Below are 25,023 nucleotides of genomic sequence, written 5' to 3' on the forward strand. Positions count from 1 at the left end.
TTATGATAAGGTAAAGTGCCGTATCCGTAGGCCACAGGCTACGGGTACGGTCCGTATCTGTAGACACTACCATTTTAAAAAATCCCAAATAAATTTATGAACTGTTATTTTACTGATTTTTACAGATGATATGAAGTAAAATTGCAGAAAAAATATTAATGTGCACCCTAATTCTTGAAAAAAAGGCCAAAACAAACAAAAAACTTTTATATTCATGATTAAAGATGCAAAGTAATTATATGTAATTTTATTTTATGGATAATAAGTAAAATCACTGAAAAAAATATTGATTTACATCTTAACCCTGAAGACAAGAGGCCTCAGCTAACAAAAAATGATGTATATTAATGATTAAAAAATCCAAAATAATTATATAAAATGTTATTTTACATATAAAAAGTAAAATTACAGAAAAGAGTCTAAATTTACACCGTTGTCCTGGAAAGCAGTCAAAACAAACCAAAAATTATGTCTTAATAGTTAAATAATGCAAAATAATTATATGAACAGTTTTTTTTCTGGATTTTAGGTCATCTTGGGAAACTTTTCAGTCTTTCTGTAGGTTCTTTTTGAGTAGTTTTCGACCATCCTTGTGCACTTTTGAGTCATTTTTAGATAATTTTTGGACAGTTTTGAGTCATTTTAGGTCATTTTTTAATAGATTTAGAGTATCTTTAGAAAATTTTCCGTCTTTTTAGATAATTTCAAATCTTTTTAGATTGTTTTTAGATGATTTTGGACGGTTTTGAATCTTTTTAGATTATTTTTGACAGTTTTGAATGTTTTTCAATCATTTTTTAGTTTAGACCATCTGTTGACAGTTTTGAGTCATTTTAGATGATTTTTGGACAGTTTTGAGTCTTCTTTATGTCATTTGCAAGTCATTAAAATCATTTTTGAACAGTCTGAATGTTTTAGATATTTTTTAAATCATTTTAGATAGTTTTTGGACAGTTTTGACTCTTTTTAGGTCATTTTTGGGCAGTTTTGAATCTTTTTCGATCATTTTTGGGCAGTTTTTAAATCTTTTTAAGTCATTTTCGAGTAGTTTTAGACCAAACATTGAGCTAATTTGACTACAGGGATAATACAACCATTGAACCTGTTGGCTTCTGTCATAATGTAACCTGGGATGAATTTTCTGTGTCTCATTTGAAGTGAAACTCATCACTCATTAACTTTAGAGTCCAAACGGGGTCAGAAGTTTGAAACCCTTCAACCCCTTTTAAACCGAAAGAACCAGACGGAGGCCGAGCACTCACTTTGTAATAAATGACGGTTTATTATAAAGATTACAATCTGTTGCGTTGCAGAGCTCATCAGTTGTCATCGTGTGCTCTTCGGTTTTTAGAAAAGGGAAGAAAAAACTACAAGTACACACAGCACTCACTCCAGAAGAAACTACAAACATACTGTAAAAAGAGGAAGCTAGAAAGGAGGAGGAGGAGGAGGGAAACCATAAACCGTAAAATTATAACTAGATGAGTATCAGGAAGGTTTCACACGCACAGGATACAAAGACGGATTCTCAGCCAATCATTGTTTTCTCAGCTGATCATTGTTCAGTTCATCAGTGGCGGCCATTTTGGTTCAAAGTTCCACCTGTGTCTAGGTTCATTGTGGTAGCTGTCAAACTGAGTGGCCATTTTGTCTCCATCAGTCGCATTTTAATTTATCACGTTGATGTTATTTTGGAGGTAAATTTAGCTTCTGAAACCAACAGATTGGAAGAATCCAGGAGTTTTTTACGCCACTGTCAACTTTTACGCTTCAACAAACAGTCAAGTGACAAAGATTCAGGAACTTTTTGGTTGAACTTCAGGCAGTGTAGATAGTTAATGTCCGTAGCCATAGTTGATTCCATTTTTTCTTTTTTCGTGTTTTGTAAAATCTATCAAGCTATCAAAGAAATATAACTTTCATTCGTTGTTTTTATGGTTTAGGGGATTAGAACTGTCATTATATGCAGACGACATGCTTGTGTTCTCACTACTTCCAGCCATGGTTATTCTGTTTCTATAAAGGTCCAGCAAAGTTGTTATGGGTTCTCGTAGGCTATCAACAATTGTGCTTTGAGGAAGGAAGCTATATGTGGATTCTGATGCATCTAATTCTTAATTGAGGTGACAACTGTACATTTAGGTCTAAACGTGTAAAAAAAAAAAAAAAGTTCTGTTCGCAACATTATTTTGGCATCTTTGACATAAAATTACGTCGTGTTGAACACCGTCACCCTTGAGGGAGTTTCCCAAAAGCAGAATAGTAAAGTCTTTAGTGTGAGTTTAGACAGTAGTAGAAGTAAAACTGGTCCGATGGAGACAAAATGGCAGCAGCTAAATGTAAACAATACCCTCAAAACTGAAACCAAACCCTAAAAATGATTCATGAAAGTGGAACCAGAGGGCCGAACAGAAAACAGATTTTCTGATAAACCTTAAATTTAACCAGTAGACGATCATAAGATCCAGCAACCCTGGTTTGATTTCAAAAGATGCTGTTGGTCAAACAAAGGTTTCCTCTTCCTGTATAGTTTTAAACATGGCATTTTGAGGAAGAAATGGGAAGAAAAAAAATCTCTCAAAAATAACCAAATCCCTAAAAGCCAAAACTATTATTAAGAAAATTAATGTTGCTCTCAATAGTAAGGTCTTCAGTTTAAGTTAAAACAGTAGTGAAAGTACAACTGATCTGGTTCAGACAAAATGACAGCAGCTAAATGTCAAAAACACCCTTAAAACTGAAACCAAATGATTCAGGAACGTGGAACCAAAGAGAACCAGAAGACTGAACAGGAAACAGGTTTTCTGATCAACTTTAAATTTAACCAGTAGACAATCATAAGATGTACCAACAAAGGTCTGATTTGGAAAACAGAACTCGAGGGAACTACTTTTCCCAGCGGATGAACACCGCTGACTTCGCTTGTGATCAAACGTATTCTGATTGGCTGAGAAATCCTCCGACAGGCGAATGACCTCTCGTCAGGTGTATTAGAGGGACTCCCAGCAGGAACCTGAGGCCGGAGGCTCGCTCATCTACGTCCAACCTGATTTCAGTGTTTCGTTCTGTGCATGACTCTGTACAGTAGACCATAGTCCTTTATAATATATACTATACAGATATACAGCAGCGACGGTGTGATGTTCACTCAGTGTAAACAGCCGCTTGTGGTTCGGTTACGTCCTCCCAGAGTAGAAAACTAACTACTATGATTGTCGACGTTTCAACCTTTTTTGACATCTGAACTGCGGATTTGTAATTAAAACAGACGATCCACCAATCATTCGAAACTTGGGATTGATCATATCTTGTTGTTATCCCCCTATTTTGTTTGCCCGTTAAGCTAGTTTGTTTGTCTCAAGTAGCATTATGTTAGCTAAGGTCTAGTCCACATGTACACAGGTATTTTTAACTTTCTGAAGCCCCAAACTTGGGTTATAAAGGCATATTATCGTTACAAACTTCCAAAAATTCACCAATCATCAGCCAAAAACAGAAAAAAGAGTTTCAACTTTCTGATGGTTCTTGAACTGCTCATCTGTCGTATGCTGTTTAATGGACTACTTGATTAAATCTGAGTTAATGTGGGTTATTTGATCAAAATTGCATAATTTGAGGTGTCATTTGAACAGAATTGCCAAAATAAACTGTTTGCATCAGATTCTGGAATGAAAACTGTGCTTTTGGATGCCACCGTGCAGCACTTAGTGATTTAGCTTCAGCAAACAGTCAAGTGACAAAGATTCGGGAAGTTTTCGTTTGAACTGCAGGCAGTGTAAGTAGTTAAATATCTAAGGTTTGTTGAATGGTTTATGGGATTGTAACTGTCATTATATGCAGATGATGTGCTTGAGTTCTTGCTACTTCTAGCCATAGTCGCTCTGTTTCTAGAAAGGTCAAGCAAAGTTGTTGTGGTCACCAGCAATCGCACATTGAGGAAGATCGCAGTAATGTGAACTCTGACACCTAATCCTTTATCGAGTTTAAAAGGCAACTCTGTATTTATGTCTGCACATGTAAAAAGAAGTTTTGTTAGCAACATTATTTTGTCCACTTTAGCACAAAATCACTAAATTTTCATTGACGTAAAACTATATTTGTTTGTGTAGGAAAGCCTACAACAAAGAATAATCTTTTTAAAAATACTCGTGTACATGTGGACAAAGCTGGACCTAAATGTCCCAATTTTAGCTTGAACACTACCACTTAATTTAAAAAGCGTCTATAGATGTCTACATTACTGACATCTTGACTTGGGCATATTGTGTAAAACCTACTATATTCTGTCATTCATTTCAGTAACAAAGACTCTCAGAGCAAAAAAGAACAATTTAACTAAATGTAAAAGTAAAATCTAAATTAATCGGCAACAAACTGCTCTGGACATTTCTCATAGATTCTTCTATAACCCTTAAGCACCCTGAAGTTACTTTTTTAGACTTTATACATTTAAGATAAACTTTTTAACTCATTTTGTTGGACAGACTCTACAACTGAGAAAATGTCTTTGGGATTCTCGACTGTCCAATACAGATATATTGAGATTAAGTTAATATTGATGTGGCTAATTTCTACAACTCATTGGACTTTTAAAAACATAGCACCATGTTCAGTCTTAATGTTTGGTTAAGTCATGTTTTTCTAGAGTTATTTGCATAACTGTAATTTTGTTCATGGTTAACGATCACCAGAAATGGACGGTAAGAAGTGACTTTCCAGCATCTGTAACCTGAAGAAGAAACATAAATTAATCCAGATCTACTTTTCAGTTGCAAGGTGGTGAATTGGTACAACTCTCTACCAATTAGGATCTTGTAGTTGTATTTATTTCAAACTTTAATGATTTGAAAACTTGATATTAGATGCAAGAAATGGACTCAAGTATTTGAATTTGATCAAATACTATTAAACCCCAACCCTTTGTAAAATCCTCCCTAGGCAAGACGTGACTCCTGTTGTAGAGGGATAATTTGCATTCTGACGTGGGGTTGTATGAGGTCTGTAGTCAGGGTATCTCCGCCGGTAGATTGTGGTCAATACACCTCCAATTTGAAGAAACAACTTGGACTGTTGTTTGACTGTGTTGTACCGGACTGTAATGGTGAAGAGGAAGCAGAGCCGGAAGGCAAACTTGTTGATTTACCAGCCGACCTAACCTTCACCTATGGTTATGAGCTTTGGGTAGTGACAGAAAGAATTCCTCTAAAAGTTGTTTGGCCCTTAGAGATTGTGTTAGTAGGTCGGACATCTGGAGGTAGGTGGAAGTTGCTGATCCTTCATGTCAAAAGGATCCAGCTGAGGTGGTTTAGGTAATGGATTAGGATCTTCTTGGGTAGACTTAGAACCCTCTGAAGTCATTATGTATCTCATCTGGCCTGGGAATGCCTCAAGGTTGTCCAGGAAGAACGAGAAAATGGAGCTGATTAGAGGGATTGTTTAGAACCCCTTGGTTAGTCTGCTGCCATTGAAACCGATTCCAAATAAGTGGCTGAAAGCGGTCCAAAACTTTACCTACTGTAGGTAATACCCCGAGTACGTACCTCGTATAACCCCACTTAACAAAACAATTTTTTAGTTTCTTAGTACGACTGTTAGGGGCGCTGTGATGAACATTAGCATGTGTTTTACAAGACAGCACCACAGACTTAGGGTGCAGAATTATTTCCTGGAAAAAGACACTATTAAGGAAGTAGATTTAGCCTCTGGCAATTTGGTTTTCTTACAGTGCCCTCATATCCCAGCTCAGTGTGGCTGTTTACAGAGCGTGAACATCACCTCAGTCTACCTAAATATTACCGTATAAACTTTATTGTCTACTTTACTTTTTATATATTACACTATAGCTACATTATTCTAACATAATATATATTATACAGACGATATAGTCTACTGTAATGTGCTGTACATAGACTATACATTCTATACCTCTGTGGTCTGCAAAAGCGCATCAACATCAACTTATAGAACTTTGGAAATCACAACTGCGGCGTTCAGGTACGAAGTTGGATAAAAAGCAGATAGATGCAGTCGATGTGTTGTCGTGGAAACAGGCACTGAAACGTTGATTGTGCTTTAGAGGGGAATTCGGTAGGAGAGACTGTAACATGGCAGGTACTATATTCTCTTTTATAAAATCTAATTACTAAGAAAATAGGGAGTTTTAGGAATGTGATGGCGAGCAAGTATCTAAAATAAACTAAAGCTCTGTTAAAGCCAACCATTCCTGTAACATTATTGACTCGACTTTTACAATTCATAGATAATAAAAAGTGCTAAAAATACACCTTCCAGCGGCTTCGCAGAGGTCGTATTTTACGTGTCGTGTTTTGATTGTTGTGTGAAAAAGGCAATGAAGTAAAAATGAAACTGTGGTTTTAGCAGCGTTGTCGTCATGATATCTTTCAGTAGCTTGTAAGCTAACAAGACACAACATGTAAATCAGACTCCTTTGCTATTGGAGGGTGTATTTTTACGCTTTTGATGGAGCTAGGCTAGCATTTCCCCCTGCTTCCAGTCTTTGTGCTAAGCTAACCACCTCCAGGTTGTAGCTCTGGATGTGGTCTTTAAATTTTTGTTTTAATAACAAAATATGGGATTTTTTTGTTTAAAAGTTGCTCCTCTAGAAGCTGGAATGTTTCTAATAATAAATTCTGTAAGCTAGTATTGCTATTCCTGCAGGACTGGGCAAGATTTCAAACTAGGATAGTTCCCTTGGTTTTGTTCTAAAGATTTAAGCTTCACAGCATGGTACAAAAATGTTAATTTCCGTCAAAAAGTAACGGGAACTTAGTACTTTCAAATCCTCTACTTTAGGATTTATCGGACGTATGCAAACTTTTCTAAATGAAGCAGCCTTTGCTTATTGGTGTCCACGGGACAAGATGAACTTATTGAGTTCTAGCAACATTATAATGTGTTACAAATAATTTATTATAGAAGTGCTATGTAGTAATGCCAGTCCTGCAAATATGCAGCAGTTGTCCGACTGTTTGCTGATTTTTCTAGGGCTGTAGTGTCCATGTTGACTGGTCGGCCAGTTTGTTCTTGTCCAACTAAGTACTCATCAGCTGGTCACCAGTTTTAGTTTGATAAGGTTAAATGCCTTCCAAGATTAATCCATTATTTTTGGCTGCTAGTGGAACAGACTAACTATGGACACCCCCGAATTTCTACAACATTGTACTGTTCCAACCTAGTAGAGACTCCTGGGTCTAACTTAATAATTGTTTACTGAATGTTTAGTCAACTCCAAACTCAAGTCATCAGTGTTGCTGCATTTTGGTTAAACTGATGGTAAAAACGTCGAGAGACTACTGATAACATGAAGACTTTTGCTTTGTGACCAATCGATTGACAAGTTTCTACGATTGAAGTGGATCAAGATATTCTTTGGTGCATTACAGCCCTAGATGTTTCGGTTGCATTAAATAATTCTCTGGTTAATTTAAAGCATAAGCTATTGTGACTCTGTGGGATAAACTGTACTGAAGACGCATAACGGTGACTCTCAGGTGCAGTTCGTTTGTAGTTCTTGCTGAACTCAAGTAAGAATCCCGACTTTATTGTCAAATATCTGTGCTCGCATAAAAAAGTAGCATCCCCTCTTCTCTGTAGCATTTCACTGTACAGTAATATAGAAAAGGATATTTCCTGAATTAGAGGCAAATCACATCTCTTCTGTTAAATTGGCTAAATTGCAAAGTGTCCGTTTGAATTAATTAATAATCACTAATGAATGTATGGTTAGTTAAATTTGGCAAGTCGGTTTTAAATTCTGGAGGAAACTCCACATATGGCAGGGAAGTAATCCCCTATATGGCAGGGAGGAAACTCCATTTATGGCCTGTTCTCGATACTGCAAGACGTCCACGGCAGGCACAGCCACGTCTAATTTGAGGGGGCTGATTGTTGAATTTCAGGTGTCAGTGTGAGGAAGATATAGGAGGAGGAGGAGGAAAGATATTTTCTGTACAGATGGCTTTAAACAGATAGCACCATGTACAGTAAGCCCTCGATAAGCAGGTTAGAAACCAGAGAGGTTTACAGTTGGAGCTCTGCTGCAGCTCTCCCTGAAACACAGCACATCAGCACAAAGTCACACTCATTGACAAATCATTAGGAATTTCAAAACACCACCGACACAACCTTGAAATTCAACTCATTGTCAAATCATAAGGAACTCAAAATCATTTTCCAGACTATTATAAACTCTGTAAGTCATCACCACCACATTATTATTACTTGTTATTAATAAATTCTAAATGATCTGCTTTAAGATATGAACTCAAAGTTAACACAAATTCTTCATGAGTGATATTTGAAAAAAAAAAAAGAAAAGCTAAGTCACAAGAACTTTCTGAAAAGGACGGAGAAGTATCTTCAGCTGTTATCTCCTGTTGTTAAGGTGGAGACTCCCAGTGGCTCGCTAATCGTCCAGCTAAACTCGTCTGGGGAAGCAGAATGGCACGAGGCAAAAACCCGTCTCATCATGTTGGTAGTCAGATCAGCTCTTTGATCAGCGTTTATTACCTGTTGAGACAGGCAGGGGAGCTCTACGTCCAGCTAACTGTAGGAAAGTATGGGGATGGTCCTAAAGTCTTTACCGTAAGGCAACTGGACTTCCTGTTTCTTCCAAGAGGCGTGTTTATTAACACCCCAAACTCAAGACCTGAGGCTCAACAACCCAAAATCCATCTAAATTGAGGCTCTTTAACAACCTGAGACTCTCGTGAATCAAGCTTCATTAATGGGCTTAGACTCACGTAAATCTAGGTTAACGCCCCGAGTTTGTCTTGAGTTGAGGTTCATCAACAACCTCAGACTAGCATGACTCAAGAGTCGTTAACGACCTTAGACTCACGTAAATCGAGGTTTATTAATGACCTTAGACTCATGTAAATCGAGGTTCGTTAACAACCTCCGACTTGAATGAATCGAGGCACATTAACAACTTGAGACTCATGGGAATCGAGGTTTTTCGCTGCCTCAGACTTACACCAATTCCGGCCTGTTAGCGATCTGAGACTTGCATGAATCGAGGCATGTTAATGACGCATGACTCAAAGCTTGTTATTGAGCAGAGATTCATTTGACTTGAGTTGCAAACAGTGGTGAAACTGCCCGGATAGGGACTTCAAGACTGCATTGTAGATACCTGATAAGTCGTATTATAGGCCAACTCTCTTGGCGGTTGTTCCAGGTTCACAAACAGGGCTTCGTGAACTCCTCTTTGAACTAGCTCAAAATGTTAGCAACAGGTTTAGCTTTAGCCCCTTAAATCTGTTGCAGTTTAGAACACCTCATATGGCTTGAATAATTTGCTTGTTTCAGCTTATCAGATGTGAGTATTTGTTGTTTTTAAATCATTGTTTTAACACAACAAACAATCTGAATAAGCCAATTTGGACCCTGGGAAATTGTAATAGACGTTTGATATTTTTGCTTCTACATTTTGGTCCAGAGCATAAGTGACTTGTCCTAAAAGTTTGTGTGGTTATTCATGGTCAGCAGAAGATGGATTAACTGCTAATACATATATCTGGACAAAATGTTTTAAACTTTTGATTCAGTTTAAAACTACAGCAACTAAAATCTGTCAGCGAATAGTCACAGTTTAGATTTTTGCAGTTTGACATTCAAATTTTTCTTGTGGCTGATGTCAAAACATCTTTTATAAACTGTTGTTCGATTGTTTTCTCATTACAGGACGCCATGTTTTACATGTTTTATGTGTAGTCATTGCTTTGCCTTGAGATATACTTATTTTATTCATAGTAAACAAAAAAATCATAGTTTATCATTTTAATAATTGCTTAATGTTTCATTTTTGTCACTAAAATGGTTGTCAAACATTTTTTGTGTGACGAATTTAACACTAAAACATGAATAGTTCAATTGAGTTAACACAATGCACAGGAATAATTACAACATACAGTGTTTGTCCAGCGTGAGGGTAAATTTGTTCAAATGACATCTTTGCAGTTGTATTGCATGGATTATTATTCTATTTTGTGTAGAGAATTGCTAACTGTGGTTAAGGGTATTTAATAGGCACGCAGACATCAAGGGATGTTAGACTGAATGTTTGAGATCTACAACTACACAAAAGCTAAATACCAGACAGAGAAGTTCCAGTTTCTTTTGCGTTGATCAAAGAGCTGATCAGCCAAAATGCCTCGGAGATTACTCAGAGAGCTGGGCGTTGGTAAAAAGGTCTAGAGATTCAGTCACTGCTAAGATATTCTAGTCAAAGAGATGGCCTAGTGTCTGACCCGAGGTCAGGGGTTGTGAGGTCACAGTTCAGGATGTCTAGAGGTGAGTCGGAGGTGAGGGGTCAAGTGGAACCTTCCAGCAGTTGTCTGAGAGCCCTCTCGATGTTGATTCGATGTCCCAGTCTGGTGACGCCCAGCTCCACGTAGTCCTCCTTGGTGAGGGCGGGGAGATGGGAGCCTTCGATCTCGTGCTCTTGGAAGCGCTGGCGGTGTTCGGCCAGGCCCACGCTCTCCAGCCAATCGCCCACGTCATACTTATTCCACAGGTTGAGGGGCCGTTGCCTCCATGGCCGAAGGGCCAACAGGGGGCCACTGAGGACCGGGGAGGGGCAGGGAGAGGCATGGGGTGAAGGCGAAGGAGAACGGGATCTGGTTCGTGCACTGGCGCTTCGCATCACAAACCGAACCTCCTTTGGTTCTGAGGGGAGGCTGAGACTGGACGACTTCAGTATGGTCAGGCCGCGGCCTGAGCTCAGATCAGGCCTTTCGGAGCAGGGGGCGGTGGTGGAGGGGAGCCCCATAGACCTATCAGATGGTGAGGGAGAAGGGGAGGGGCTCCGACGGGTGATGGGGTAGCGACTTCCTGGACGGACTGTATAGCTGGCGCCGTATCCTCGCTGAGAGATGGTGTGGAGTTCCCCGAGACTTGAGAACAACCTGCAATGCATTAAACAACATATTAATGCCATAAAAATCATGCATTCACTGCATATCCAGCTGGACATGGAGTTAATCACTGATCCCTGGAAGCTTCACCACCAGTAGTTCCTGTCAAGCTTTGCATTCTCACATGCTACAATCGTGGCAGGCTGAGTTTGCATAATTGTTTGTAAATTTTGAAAGAAAGATTCCTTCATTTCAGACTTTGAGAATCCAGAATACATACCACTATGCTGAAAGACTAAAACTATGTCCTGGAAAAAGTTCTTATTTATTAATAACCATGTAGTAGACATGTAAACATAAAAAGATAGCATTGGGGTTTTTTTGCAGGACATTAAAATGTCAGATCATACTGTTGAATTGTTCTAACATCACATGGTTTGGATGCTTTACTTAAAATGGAAGATTCCCTAAACCAGAGACATTTTTACTGAAAAATGAAATGCTTAGAAGTAGGTTAAGGCGCTACTGCTGATGCTGAGCAAATAGTCGAAAATGCCCATGTCTGGTTAACACACTGTTTAATCTATTCCTTTCGCTTTTGCTCGAGAGTTTTCGTAAAGTATTAAAAAACCTACTCCTCAAGCTACAAAAATGCTAAGCTTGACAGGCCTGCCAGGCTTTAAGACCAATTCATGCTTTCTGTGTCCACAGGGGTACACGTGAGGTAAATTTCCTAAAGTTTGTGACGATCCACACGGACCAATGGCATTACAAGTGCAGAGGCGTGTACCTGCACTGTCCACTTATCGGTGCAAGGAAGCATGAATTGGCCATTAAGTTGTTAAACTCTGTTTTTATCCATTTCCATGAGGGGTTTAGGTCAGTTTCCAGGTTGTGTTTAAAAGACAAATGGGAGAGTAATTTCTGATTTTTAGTCGTTAGTCATCTGTGAGAATGGTGCATGTTAGTTAGCTGTTAGCCAATGAAAACCTTCTCTTAGCGATAACGAGAAATGTTTACCAGAGATAAAAACCTACGATTTACTCTCTCCACTGTCCACACATCTGGAACAACACAAATAACAGATTCTGTTACAACACACTCACTCACACAGTGGTACTGCCAGATTAGCACTTCTACAGTATTTGCAGTATGCGGCAGCTTGAAGTACCTGGCGCCTCCTACTGGTGACCTTCGTCCTGGGTCGAGAGGACTCGGCTCCTCTCCCAGAGAGTGACTGTCTTTGTTGAGCAGCTGAAGCCGATTAGCCAGGTCCAGTCCAGACCCGGCCCGGCCGCTCAGCTCCAGCGCAGACGCCGACCGGCTGGTCAGGTCCATGGCCGACCCAGACCCCTGTCCTCCCAGCGCCGCCGGACGACCTCCCCCTTCGTCTGGACTGAGGCCCCGCCGCTCATCGTCCCCACCCCCCCACAACTTGGACCTCCTCTGGAACAGATAGCGTGGCTGTCGGCCACCGCCGCTGGTGGGGGAGGAACAGAGTGGTGAGGAGGGGGAAGACGAGGATGCAGCAGAGGGGAGGAGCTCGCTGTCTGATGACTGCTTCAGTAGCGGATCCCGGAGCGCAGAACGGCCCCGACCAATGGGTGAACGAAGGCGGGGCTTAAGGGCTGATGGAGAAGTGACAGCAGATGAGGGAGATGGGTGAGTAGCAGGTGGAGAAGAGGGGGAGGATGGAGCAGGAGGGGAAGCCAGGGTGATGGAGGGAGGGAGCGAGCTAGGGGAGGAGGAGCTGTCAAGGAGCCGTTCGTCACCTCCTTCCTCCTCATCACCTCGCCTCCCCAGGGAGTCAGGACCACTCTCTCCTCCCCCTCCCTCCCCCCCTCGCCTTGGCATCAAGGTGAGGGAGGATGGAGGTGGAGGAGCGGGAGAACTGGAAAAGGCAGGAGGAGGTGTCACCAGACCAATTCTGCGTAGCTCCTCCCTAGTCTCCTCATCGCTGGACGATAACAAGGCTGGTGGGAGTGTAACTGTGTAAGCCCCGCCTTCCTCCTCTGAGCTGCCCACCGTGAGGCTTCTGCGCCTGTCAATCAAAGCGGCATGGGTCTCATTGGCCAGAGCTGGCAAGGGGGAAGGCCTCCAGCGCTCAGGGGAGGGGCCTGCAGGTGATGTCACTCCTCCCTCCGTTTCTGGGCGCTCCACTTGTCCATCAGGGAACAGGGGTGGGGTTATGCGTTTATGCCTCAGTTCAGGACTGGTTTGGGGAGTGGTGCGCTTGGTTCGCTGCTCTGGGCTTGTCTGGGGAGTGGTGCGCTTGGATCTTGGCTCAGGGCTGCTTTGTGGGGTGGTGATAGGAGTGCGCTTGTGTCTGCCCTCAGGACTGGCAGCTGGGGTGGGGATCGGCGTGGTGGAGGCAGAAGCGTGTTTGGTTCGAGGCTCGGGGCTCGGTGTACGGGCGGTGAGCGCTCGTTCTCTTGCAGCAAGAGCCAGGGCAAGTGGAGAGGATGGGTCTGAGGATAGAAAAGAAGGTGTGGGTGGATTTTATGTTTGATTGTGTTGTTGGAGAGACTTTGATTTAGGTTTGCTGCATTTATGATGGACATTTACTGGTAACTTATTGTACTTTCGTATTATCTACTCAATCCCTGAACTGTGCAGTACCCTAAAGCTCTGAACAAGACCTTCCTCTATTCTGCAAAGTACTGTAACGCTCTGCAATAGGTCCTTGTCTATTTTGTGGAGTAACTCAAGGCTTTGTCCTCGGCCTTTATCTGTTTTGTGGAGTACCTTAAGGCTCAACCTTAGGTCCTTGTGTATTTTGTGGCGTACTACAATGTTCTGCCTTATTCTTTTGTCTATTTTATGGAGTGCCTCAAGGGTCTATCTTAAGTCCTTGTGTATTTTGTGAAGTAGCTCACGGAATTGTCTTATGTCATTGTCTATTTTGTGGAGAACCCCAAGACTGCATCCTTGGTCCTATTTTTTGGAGTACCTTAAAGCACTGTCGTTTTCCTTTGTCTATTTTGTGGAGTACATCAGTGCTCTGTCTTCTTTCTCCTCTATTCTGTGGAGAACCCCAAAGCTCTGCCTTACGTCTTCCTTCATTCTGTGGAGTACTTCAAAGCTCTTTCCTAAGTTCTTGTCTATGTTGTGCAGTAGCTCAAGGCTCTGTCTTAGGTCTTTATCTGTTTTGTTGAGAACCTCAAGGCTCTATCCTTGGTCTTCTTCTATTCTGTGGAGTTAACTCAAGGCTCTGTACTCGGTCCACGTTTTGTACTTACATCATATCATTTTGCCAAGTAATATGTTATTTCTTTTCGCTGCTGCTCTTGAGCTTAAGGGCTGCTAGGTGAATTATAACTTTCTCCAACTCTCTGAGGAATAAAGTAAGTCTAAGTACTCTTTCAGATCTTTGAACTTATAAGAAATTAAAGATTAGCTTGCTTTGAAAAGAACAAACGAGATATTACATTGAGTTGTGCTGTCAGACTGACCTAGAGGTTTCCCCGTCAGCGGGTGGAGGAAGGTGTGAGGTGTCGGTGAAGGCGATAGAACCGGAGCTGGAGGTGGAAGCTCGCCGAGGTCGTCCATCGAATGACTCTGAGTCAGGAGAGGTGGCACCTGATTTTCTGATCCTGCCCCCTCCACAGACAGGAAGAGAGATGACCGGCGGCCCTGAACCCGAGCACGCTCAGAAAGGACCTGCTGCTGGTACAGCTCCGCCCTACTGGGGCTGCTCGGTCCGCCTACATCTAACTTGGACGGATCGTGATCTTTGATTCCCAGACCTAGAAGGAACAAAACATGAATAGGAGTCAGTGACATGCTATTGGTCTCTCATTTCTGAGTAGGTGATCAGACTATTTAGCATAGAAATGTACCTTGAGGAACTAAATCAGTACTTTAGTTGCTACCCACCAAAATAGCTAAATTGCGAACTAATAAATTGCTATTGAAATGTGTGTGCGAACTAAGTTTTTTGTGGTCATCGGTTTATGAAACTTGAAGATATTAGTTAACACCCCATGTCTTACATCAAAAAAAAGTTTTGGGAAAAGTTTCCAATGTTATCTAACAGTTAGTTTGGTTGGAATTAAAATCCCGTCCCAACGGTCCATCAGGATATGAGTTTGTTGACAAGCTTGAGAGTGCACAGCATGGTGAATTTGAATACAGAACTCAGGGACAGATTTTTATTGTGTGCTTCATATATGTTTATCTGTGCTCAAAGTGTCCGATCATCAAGTCAAAATTCAGAAAAGTGTGTGTCCGTGGTCAGAAAGAGAGAGTGTTGCTAACCCTGCTCCTCAACAGGAAGCTGTTTCAACAAAGGCGACTTCCTCCTCTGGGGTTTGGACGGTGCCGCCTGATGTCCTACGTTAGCATAAGGGTTTTCTATTGGCCGTCCCCGGCGGCGTGACAGCGGCGAGTGGCCGAGGGCGGGGCTTGTGCTGTGGAGCGACAGCGTGGAGGTGTGTGTGGCTGTGTGAAGCGTGTGCGTGGCGGTGTGTGTGGCGGTGTGTAGCGTGTGCGTGGCGGTGGCGGCGTGCACGTCGGGCTGCAGCGGCGGCGGCGTGTCCTGCAGGATGATCATTGACCTCGCCTTCCTCTGCCGCTCGGCGTGGGCGTGGCTCCTCGTTGGCGAATCGGAGAGCTCCTGCAGCCTCGGCTCGGCGCCCGGCTTGAAGCTGGAGCGGGTTAGCCCCTCCCCTCGAGCCGGGGGAGGAGGCGGGAGGAAGGAGGGAGGGGGGCCGGAGTCTAGGAGGAAGAGCGAGGAGGTGGAAGAGGCGGAGGGAGGAGGGGGTGGGGCTGTCTGAGGAGGAGGCGGGATGAAGCTGTCCGTCAGCGAGGAGCTCCGTGGAAACCGGCTTTCATTGATCAGAGCTGAGATCCTGTCGTCATCCGGTGTACCTGCCGCGGTAACCATGGAGATGTTAAAACAAATCCAACAAATACCTCAACAGTTTTTACTGTATGGAATGAGCCTGTCTGTTTGTTTCTGATTGGTCACAGCCTACTTATGACATCAGTATCTACAACAAATATCAGATTAAAATACCATATTTGATGCAAAGTTAAACTATCCTTCAAAAGTTTGAGTCACTTAAAAGTATCCTTATTTTGAAAGAAAAGCAGTTTTTTCAATGAAGATAACATTACATTAATCAGATATACATTCTAGACATTGTTGATGTGGTAAATGACTAAGGGGGTTCTCAATTTATGAAGTCCTCGACCTCCGACTTTTCGTCGTAATGTCAGAACAGTTGACTAGTGGATGACTATGTCATCATGCGGCAGTATAAGATGGTTTTGTTTACATTCGCCAGTTGTACGCTACCTTGGATTGTGCTACATTTGTTAAGTTTTTGCCCATCATTATGGCTCCAAAGTCAGATTCTTCTGATGCTTCAAAGAAAAGGAAACCCATCTCCATGGAAGTGAAATTAGATATAATGAAAGACTCAGAATATGGCTTTTCCAAAGAACTGATCGATATCATGATGGACGTATCGGCTTTGTTTACATTTTCGTTGGAATTCGGATTTACGGCAAAAATCAGCTTACATCGATCTGTAGGAATAGAACTCTGACGTTAGTCAAGGACCCCCTGTGTTCCACCTGGAAACGGATAATTTTTAATGGAATATCTCCATAGGGGTACAGAGGATCATTTTCAGTAACCATCACTCCTGTGTTCTAATGCTACATTGTGTTAGCTAATGGTGCTGAAAGGCTCGTTGATGATTAGAAAACCCTTGTGCATTTATGTTAGCACATGAATAAAAGTGTGAATTTTCATGGAAAACATGAAATTGAGCTCAAACTTTTGAACGGTAGTGTATGTTGGTTGTTCACTAGCTTACAACTAGCTCATATTGCTAGCAGGTCTTTAGCTTGATGTTTTGAGTTCCTGTTATCAATACGGTGATACAGATTATTGTAATCAAAATCTTTTTGTCGATTCTGGGCCATCCAGGTCATGATAAATGCTTCAGTAGAAGACTACCACAGTTCCCTCATCTGGCAGTTTTAGTTCCATTCACCACCCGTCAATCAGAACTGAGGAAGTCTAATGGTTGAAGGTTAAACATCTTCCAGAACCATAAAGACATCCAGATGCTTTCTATTGAAGCACTTATCATTATTAATTACCCTCTTATTCCCTGGAGGATCCTGTGCTGGGACCAGATCCACCTCATTATTGTTGGTTCAGATTTAACAGCAGGTTCAGTAACATCACTGTCTGTTACTTAGTGTCAAACTTATAGTTGTGATTGAATCATATTTTTATTATTGCTGTAGTTTTACAGATCTCATACTGACCTGGATAAAGAGGCTGATTGTATTTATAAAATCTGCTGTGTTTTCTCAAGTAGAAATTTAAAAAGTCGCCTAGACATCGATGGAAATTGCTGCTGGTAAGTAAGTCTCCAGTTGATTATTTACATTCTGAGTGTTGTTATATTTAAATGTGCAAATGAGGTCTTATATATCTAAAATAAAAACAATAATAAGGAAGTTTTGTCGATGTAAAACCTGCAGAAGTGGAGATTTCTGGCTAATAGTAGGAGGAAAAAACTAATTTAGCAAAAAACAGACTTAATAGACAAATTGTTGTAAACTAATCTGAAGAAGCAAGATATCCCCAACTCTCAAAATAGAAAATGCATGAAAAACGTGTTCGCCTTCAAGAGTTCATCTGCAGATTATTTTAATGATCAATAAAAGATTCAAAAATTTCGTACAATGTCTGTAGCTAGGTACTTTTATTCTTTCCAAAACAGCATCAGCACTTATGAATTTATAAATTCTCATATTTGTTTCTGTCGGTGAATTATTTTAAGGGTAAGACGCCAAATCTCACCAAAACTCTTGGTCCTGGACATTCCTCTGGGTAAAGCCATGGTGCTCTTTTCTGGAGCTGAAGGAGGTACGAGACCCTGACGCTCAAACAGCGACTACAAAAAGACAAATATTCAGTCAAAAATCCACCAGAGTCTGTCATACGCCTTCGTTTAGCGAAGAGGAACGTGCAATCGTTTAAGAAATATCAGTAGAAAAATACAAATAAACCAAAAATATAAGTTCAGGTTGTCCAAACTCCTCTGGATGGGACCAGCTAATTGGTTCAGACTGGTCTTACTGGTTCAGACTGGTTGATTCAGACTGGATTTATTGGTTCAGATTGGTTGGTGCAGTCTGGTTTTATTGGTGTAGTCTGGTTTTACTGGTACAGACTGGTCTTACAAGTTCAGACTGGTCTTACTGGTTCAGATTGGTCTTATATTAAATATAACATAAGTGTGGATTGTTCAAACTTCTCTGGATGTGGAAAATAATAAATAATTTAAATAATAAAAAATGCAAGTGTAGGAATACTGATCGAGAATATTATTATTGCACAGATTTGGTCTTTCGTTGACTTGAATTTTTTCCAAACCACCCAATTTTTTTTCACAGGTTTGAGGTAAAATTGTCAAATCAATCAGAAAAAATTCTCTTTAACACTAAGAAATACTTACCTGGTTCCTCAACTGTCCTGTTCTGATCCATTCTGAGGCTACGTTTATGCTAATATGTTTGAATTTTAACTCTGCGTCCAAATTCACGCATTTTACTCTGTTTCATTGCTCTAAAAGTATTTATTGCAGCAACTTGTAGCCCAATTCAATTGAAATGACACAGCCTGACCTTGTCTATCAATGCTAGTTGGTTGCCAAGAGCTAGCTACTTAATCAAGGAAGTCGAAGCTGACGTCTTTGTTTTTATTCAGTTAAAGAGTCTTAACGGGACTAATAAAGTAAGATAAATTTTTATTTTGTTCTCTAGACTCCGTTTTAGGTCAATCTTAGCCGCTAGCCGTTAGCATAGCCTTAGCCACTGTGACAGTAGCCAGTTTCTTGGTTCATGGTGACAGCTTGTGTTTCTTTGCGTTTTCTTTTTGCAGACTCAAAGTAGGACATTTGATTTATTGATACTTATTCAATAAAATCAATGCAGGTACATGAAAAAAAAGCCAAATATTGGCCACGATAATCAACCAGACTGGTAATCGATGTATCCCTAGTAGATAATTCCTACTCCAGTGTGGTAAATTGTGAGTGGCTTTAGAGATACTGCTGTATGGAGCTCGATGCTAATTTGGTAAATTCAAAGAGGACAAGTACCATTTTTCTTCTTCCTTAATGTTCTAATCTGGCAGCAGTGAAAGTAAAGTCGACCCAACAAACAAAGACTTAGCAGAAGTTCTGGTTTCAAAATGAAAACACTTCAGTCTGGATGCAGGGTAAATAGGGAACTTTCAGACTTTTAGCCTTTGTACATTATGTTTTTCCTCCTCTGTTTTGAAAAAATAAACTTCTCCCGACACAACCTTTGTTAAAAAACTTACGACCACATGAACCGGACTTTCAGAAATCTGTCCCTGAGGAAGGGTTTGATCTAAAACAGTTTTCATTGATGTAGAAAAGAATTTAGAAATCATGTCTCACACTTGTTTTTTGCTGCATTAGATGTGAAATGTGACTTTATACTGTTGGCTTAGACTGGTCTTACTGGTTCAGACTCATTGGTTCAGACTGGTCTTACTGGTTCAGATTGGTCAGTTCAGACTGTCTTACTGGTTCAAACTGGTCTTACTGGTTCACATTGGTTTTAATGTTCACACTGGTCTTATGGGTTCAGATTGTTTGGCTCAGACTAGTCTCATTGGCTGAGATTAGTCTCATTGGTTCAGACTGGTCGCATTGGTTCAAACTAGTCTCATTGGTTCAGACTAGTCTCATTGGTTCAGACTAGTCTCATTGGCTCAGACTGGTCTTACTGGTTCAGACTGGTCTTACGTTGATCTCGGCCTGTGTGATCCGTCGGCTCGTCGGTCGCTGTTTGACCGTCGCTGCTCTGAAGTCGTCGGTTGGTCGACCTCTCAGCACGACTTCCTGTTGGCCTCCGGCTAACATCTCGTCTAGTTTCTCTGCAGAAAGGCAAAGATAAACGTGAACAAAGAGACGAAATGTGAAGAAACGCAGCAACAAAACCAGAAAACCAAGACATCAAGCAGACGAAACAGCAGGAGGATCAGACTTTAGAGAACAATCCAGGAGAACCCAGTTAAAGAACTTTCAAAAAGCCTCCAGACTCGCCAGAAACCTCCAGATTTCATTCCTCCACAATAATTTCTGTTATTTCATCCACCAACATGATACAGTAAATACTGTTCCAACCTACAGCTTATGTTTAATTCACATTTAAGATGAATAGGCTGAGTAAACTTCAGAACCAACCAGAACAAAAACAAAACATGCGACTAAACGTACGACGTAAACTTCAGTCAAACTGTAGAAAATCTGTTTTATTGTCGTCAGCTTCAACCTTAAATATTACGACATCAAAGGAACCCATCCGGTGCTTCTCCACCAGAAGTTCCAAAAAAAAAAGGCATTTTAGGACGCAAAAAACATTTTATGATTAAATAGTATGTTTTTTTAAACAATTTTTACCTTTTTTTCCCCGACAACTTACAGATTATCATTAAAAATTTTAAAATCACAGGAAAAAAAATACAAGTTCCACGTTAACTGTAAAAAACAGTGCAAAATTTGTAAATGTTTGCCCCAAAAGCAAACAAAAAATTGTTCTTTTGCGATGTGCTACCATAAAATTAGAATATTTTTATGGTGTTCAAATCAGCTAAATATAAATTATTGCACAGCTAACTAAATGTGTTTTTTTAAAGGTATATTCTGGATTAAAAATATCGTAAATGTTTCGTTTAACCTGTCATTTCGCAGATTATTTTTTACATGATAGACAAATGGTGATGCACTGGAAAAAAACAACCAAAAAATGTAAATAATGTCCACATTATAAACCTGAAGGTTTATTAATATTTATTTATTCTTTTACAGCGTGTGACCACGAAATTATGGATTTTTTTTCATGGAAACTATACCATTTATCATGTTTTGATAGAGATATTACAAAAATAAATGTTATTTTAGAAAAAATATGAGTAGTATATATTAAAAATGTTAAATATTAAATTTTGTAGATTTCCCCTGTTTTATTAAATTACAATAACTTTTACATGACTGTAAGAAAAGCAACCAAAAACAGGCCAAAACTGTAAATAATGTCTACATGAGAAACAGTAATTTATACTTTAACAATGTGTGACCATGAAATTCCACAATTATTTGCTGTATGTGAATCGGCTAAATAAATATTGTTAATGTACAGATTATTAATGCAATAAAAGGTTTATTAGGAATTTAAAAAGGTTAATATTTATTTAAAGTATGATTTTTACAGAATTTTACTGGTTTGTTAAACTACAGATTGTTTTTTACATGATGACTGGGAAAAACAAACAATAAATGTAAATAAAACTGTTTTCTTTTTTTTATTTAAATTTTTTTCTATTTTTAATCTTAAATTTTAATATTTATACACGATGTTGGTGGAAAGGAAAGCCTGGACTTGTATTTAGGTTTAAATTTGCAGACGTTTTAACACCATAAAGGAAAATAATTCTGCCTCTTTAATCTGGACTCTGGTGAAGACGCACTCTGTGACATCACTGTGAACATCACGACATCATGCCGACAGACTGACATCATCACGGCGGTTAGATTCGGACTCACCGAAGCGCCTCCTCCTGGCTGCAGACAGAACAAACGTCAGAAAAACAAACTAACGGCAGCTCGACTCTAAACTCTGTGTGTCTGTGGGTGTGTTTGTTTTACCGATCTCCTCCAGGTCGGCCGTCATCGACTTGGACCGCAGCGTCAGGGAGGTGCTGGGCGCTCGTTTGGGAGGGGGCGGAGCTACAAAGTAAGAAGTGGACAGGTAGTGAGCACGTGCAAAGAGACAAGTAAGAAAACTTTATTAATCCTGGGAAAAAAGGACATAAAAGAGGAAATGCGGTGCTAAAAAGGAGAAAAATAAGAAGATAAGAGGATACATTGGCGAAATAAGCCAATAGGAAATTAATTAAAGTAGTAATTGAAATAAGCCTCGATACTCTTTTAAAAAATACTGTCACTCTTGTATATTCTGTTGATTTTTTCTATATTATATTTTCTATATTTTTATCTTAAAACATTTTATGTTACTTTGATTTTATTTTACTTTATTTGCATTTTTATTTTATTTTACTTAATTTGTGTTTTTGTTTTCATTTGCTTTATTTTTATTGGTTTTTCAATTTCATTTTCCTTTATTTGTGTTTTTATTTTATTTTTATATGCATTAGATTCTATTCTACTTTATTTGTATTTTTATTTTATTTTTATATTCTTTATATTGTTATTATAATATTTCATTTGCTTTATTTGTCTTTTTGTTTTGCTTTAATTTTTTTAATCTTACTTTGTTTTTATTATTTTTATTTTATTTCACTTTATTTAAAAATCTTTTCAAAATCAGCAAATATTCCAATTTTAAGCTTGATTTCTGCATAAAATTACATCTGTGATGAGTAGCTGTAAATTATTAATTTAATCACAAACTATTTAGATTTAATTTTAATTTAATTTATTACAAAAAATTGTAACTGCAGCTTCTTGAATGTGAATATGCTCTGGTTTCTTAAGTGTAAATGTGAGTTTTGTAGTCGATCATATTTATTTAATCGTTTGAAACCAAATCATGATTGATTTTTGATTATCGGTGCAGCTCTGATGTGTATTTGGCCACAACTTTCACCTGAAAAATAGCTAAAAATGTAAATTTGTCATTGATATCGCTTCTATTATTGTCATTATTATATAACAGTACTTATTAATATTGAAGAAACAAACCTCAACCTCAGAGTCACATGAGATGCAAAAGTTTGATTTAAAAAAAATCATTTTATTTAATTCATTGAAACCAGATTTTACAAATAAACTGAATAAAAGCGGCTAAAAGAAGCTGCTGGACCTTTTTTCCTAATCAGATTCGTTTCAGATTTCCTGGAAACCGACACAACTTTCATCAGCAGCCGACTTCCTCCCTGTCGGATCAGAGAGACGACCTGCCGGTGGCCCACCTTCACCACGTCGGTGCCGTTTACCTGAAACACACGGCGCAGGTGAGTCATGACGACATCATCACACCTGGAAAAACCAGAACATGCTGGAAAATATGCAAAATTTTCAGTTCAGAGTCATTTGTGAAGCTGGAACCCGAATTTATTTTATAATCCTGATTAAAAAAAACAACAAAAACAGTTTGACAATGTGATTTCTGATCCTCACAGCTGTATTTTAATTCATATTTATCAGTTTCAGAGCAAAATATACGACATCTTAATCTCCCTATTGTTCTGAAAATTGTTAAAAACATGCAAGAATTGTGCTGCGACACAGTTTAGTACAAAATGACAAGTAATTATTGAAATATTTGTGTAAATTTAGGAAGCAGATGTTGATTTTAGTCTAATTTTTGTGTTTTTAATGTTAAATTCTGTTTGGTAGATTGGAACATCTTTGAGCACATAACATTGTTTTCTTGTGCCGTCACCATCTTTGTGTATGTTACCGTGGTTACAGATGTTGGTCTGTCGATTAAGCAACAAAAATTACAGTAAAAAATTTCAAAATGACACAAGTGAAAACTAAACGTTAAACACGACTGAACCAAGTCCCACTGGTGTAAACAGGAAGCTGTTTGTGCATGGTTGCCATGGTTACAGGTGCTATTCTGGTCTGTCCTGAGATGAACGTCTCATTGGAGGATGACGACAACAACGTTTACCTCGATGAGGAAATCTCCGGTCCGAAGCCCCGCCCTCCAAGCCACGCCCCCTTGGTCCACCGACTCCAGGTACTGCAGGGCGGGAAACGCCGGCGTTGGGGCGAACTCCTCGATGGGCGTCTCAGCTGAAAACCAAGAGCAGAACATCATCGTCTACATCTGAACAGATGAACCCACACTATGACGTTTTTTGTCCGACATACTAAACTGATGTTTTTTGGTCCATTGTAAGTTATTTTTTTGGCCTTTCATCGGCTTTTTATTGATAGACATACTGAAGGAGAGACAGGGGAAGACATTCAGCAAAGGTCCACGAGCGGGAATCGAACTCGGGCCGCTGCGTCGTACCCTGCCCCTGTACGTGGGTTGCCCGCTTAACCCATTGAGCTATACGGGTGACTCTTTTTTGTCAGTTTTTTGGATGACATACTAAACTATGACGTTTTTTGTCCATTTTAAATTATTTTTTGGCCTTTCATCGATAGACTTAGTGAAGGAGAGACAGGAAATGTCAGAGAAGAGTCTGGGGGAGACATTCAGCAAAGGGCCACGAGCGGGAATCGAACTCGGGCCGCTGCGTCGTGACCAGCCCCTGTACGTGGGTTGCCCGCTTAACCCGTTGAGCTATATGGGTGCCCATTTTTTTTGTCAGTGTTTCGGATGACATACTAAACAATGACATTTTTTGTCCATTTTCGGTTGGCTTACTAAACTATGGCATTTTTTTGTCCATTTTCGGACGTCATACTAAACTATGACGTTTTTTGTCCATTTTCAGACGACATACCGGAAATTACGTTTTTTGTCCATTTTCGGACGACATACTAAACGATGACATTTTCTATCCATCTTCTGACGACATACCAAACTATGACATTTTTTGGTCCATTTTAAATTATTTTTTGGCCTTTCATCGATAGACTTACTGAAGGAGAGACAGGAAATGTCAGAGAAGAGTCTGGGGGAGACATTCAGCAAAGAGCCACGAGTGGGAATCGAACCCAGGCTGCTGCGTCTTGACCAGCCCCTGTATATTGGTTGCCCGCTTAACCCGTTGAGCTATACGGGTGACTCTTTTTTGTTAGTTTTTTGGATGACATACTAAACTATGACGTTTTTTGTCCATTTTGGGAAGGCTTACTAAACTATGACGTTTTTTGTCCATTTTAAATTATTTTTTGGCCTTTCATCGATACACTTAGTGAAGAAGAGACAGGAAATGTAAGAGAAGAGTCTGGGGGAGACATTCAGCAAAGGGCCACGAGCGGGAATCGAACTCGGGCCGCTGCGTCGTACCCTGCCCCTGTACGTGGGTTGCCCGCTTAACCCGTTGAGCTATATGGGTGCCCATTTTTTTTGTCAGTGTTTCGGATGACATACTAAACTATGACGTTTTTGTCCATTTTCGGTTGGCTTACTAAACTATGGCATTTTTTTGTCCATTTTC

General features: G+C 39.9%; 1 protein-coding gene across 5 annotated transcripts in view; it reads right to left on the minus strand.

The window, feature by feature from the left end:
• Positions 1-1,258: 1,258 nt before the first annotated feature.
• shank3b (SH3 and multiple ankyrin repeat domains 3b) overlaps positions 1,259-25,023 on the minus strand; it is an 88,137-nt gene continuing 64,372 nt past the window's right edge. For 2 of the 5 annotated variants that reach the window (XM_051953977.1, XM_051954097.1), the window contains exons 18-27: positions 23,577-23,701; positions 22,761-22,893; positions 21,584-21,664; positions 19,682-19,812; positions 17,704-17,797; positions 15,135-15,746; positions 14,330-14,623; positions 12,049-13,345; positions 11,915-11,941; positions 1,259-10,928 (exon numbers count right to left, since the gene is read on the minus strand). In XM_051953977.1, coding sequence (XP_051809937.1) covers positions 10,334-10,928; positions 11,915-11,941; positions 12,049-13,345; positions 14,330-14,623; positions 15,135-15,746; positions 17,704-17,797; positions 19,682-19,812; positions 21,584-21,664; positions 22,761-22,893; positions 23,577-23,701 — 3,389 coding nt within the window. In that variant the 3' untranslated portion in view covers positions 1,259-10,333. Of the gene's footprint in view, positions 10,929-11,914; positions 11,942-12,048; positions 13,346-14,329; positions 14,624-15,134; positions 15,747-17,703; positions 17,798-19,681; positions 19,813-21,481; positions 21,500-21,583; positions 21,665-22,760; positions 22,894-23,576; positions 23,702-25,023 lie in introns of all 5 variants that reach the window. The other 3 variants (XM_051953997.1, XM_051954027.1, XM_051953947.1) reach the window with 2 other exon arrangements.

This window comes from Acanthochromis polyacanthus, chromosome 1 (genome assembly GCF_021347895.1).
Source record: "Acanthochromis polyacanthus isolate Apoly-LR-REF ecotype Palm Island chromosome 1, KAUST_Apoly_ChrSc, whole genome shotgun sequence".
Lineage (NCBI taxonomy): Eukaryota > Metazoa > Chordata > Actinopteri > Pomacentridae > Acanthochromis > Acanthochromis polyacanthus.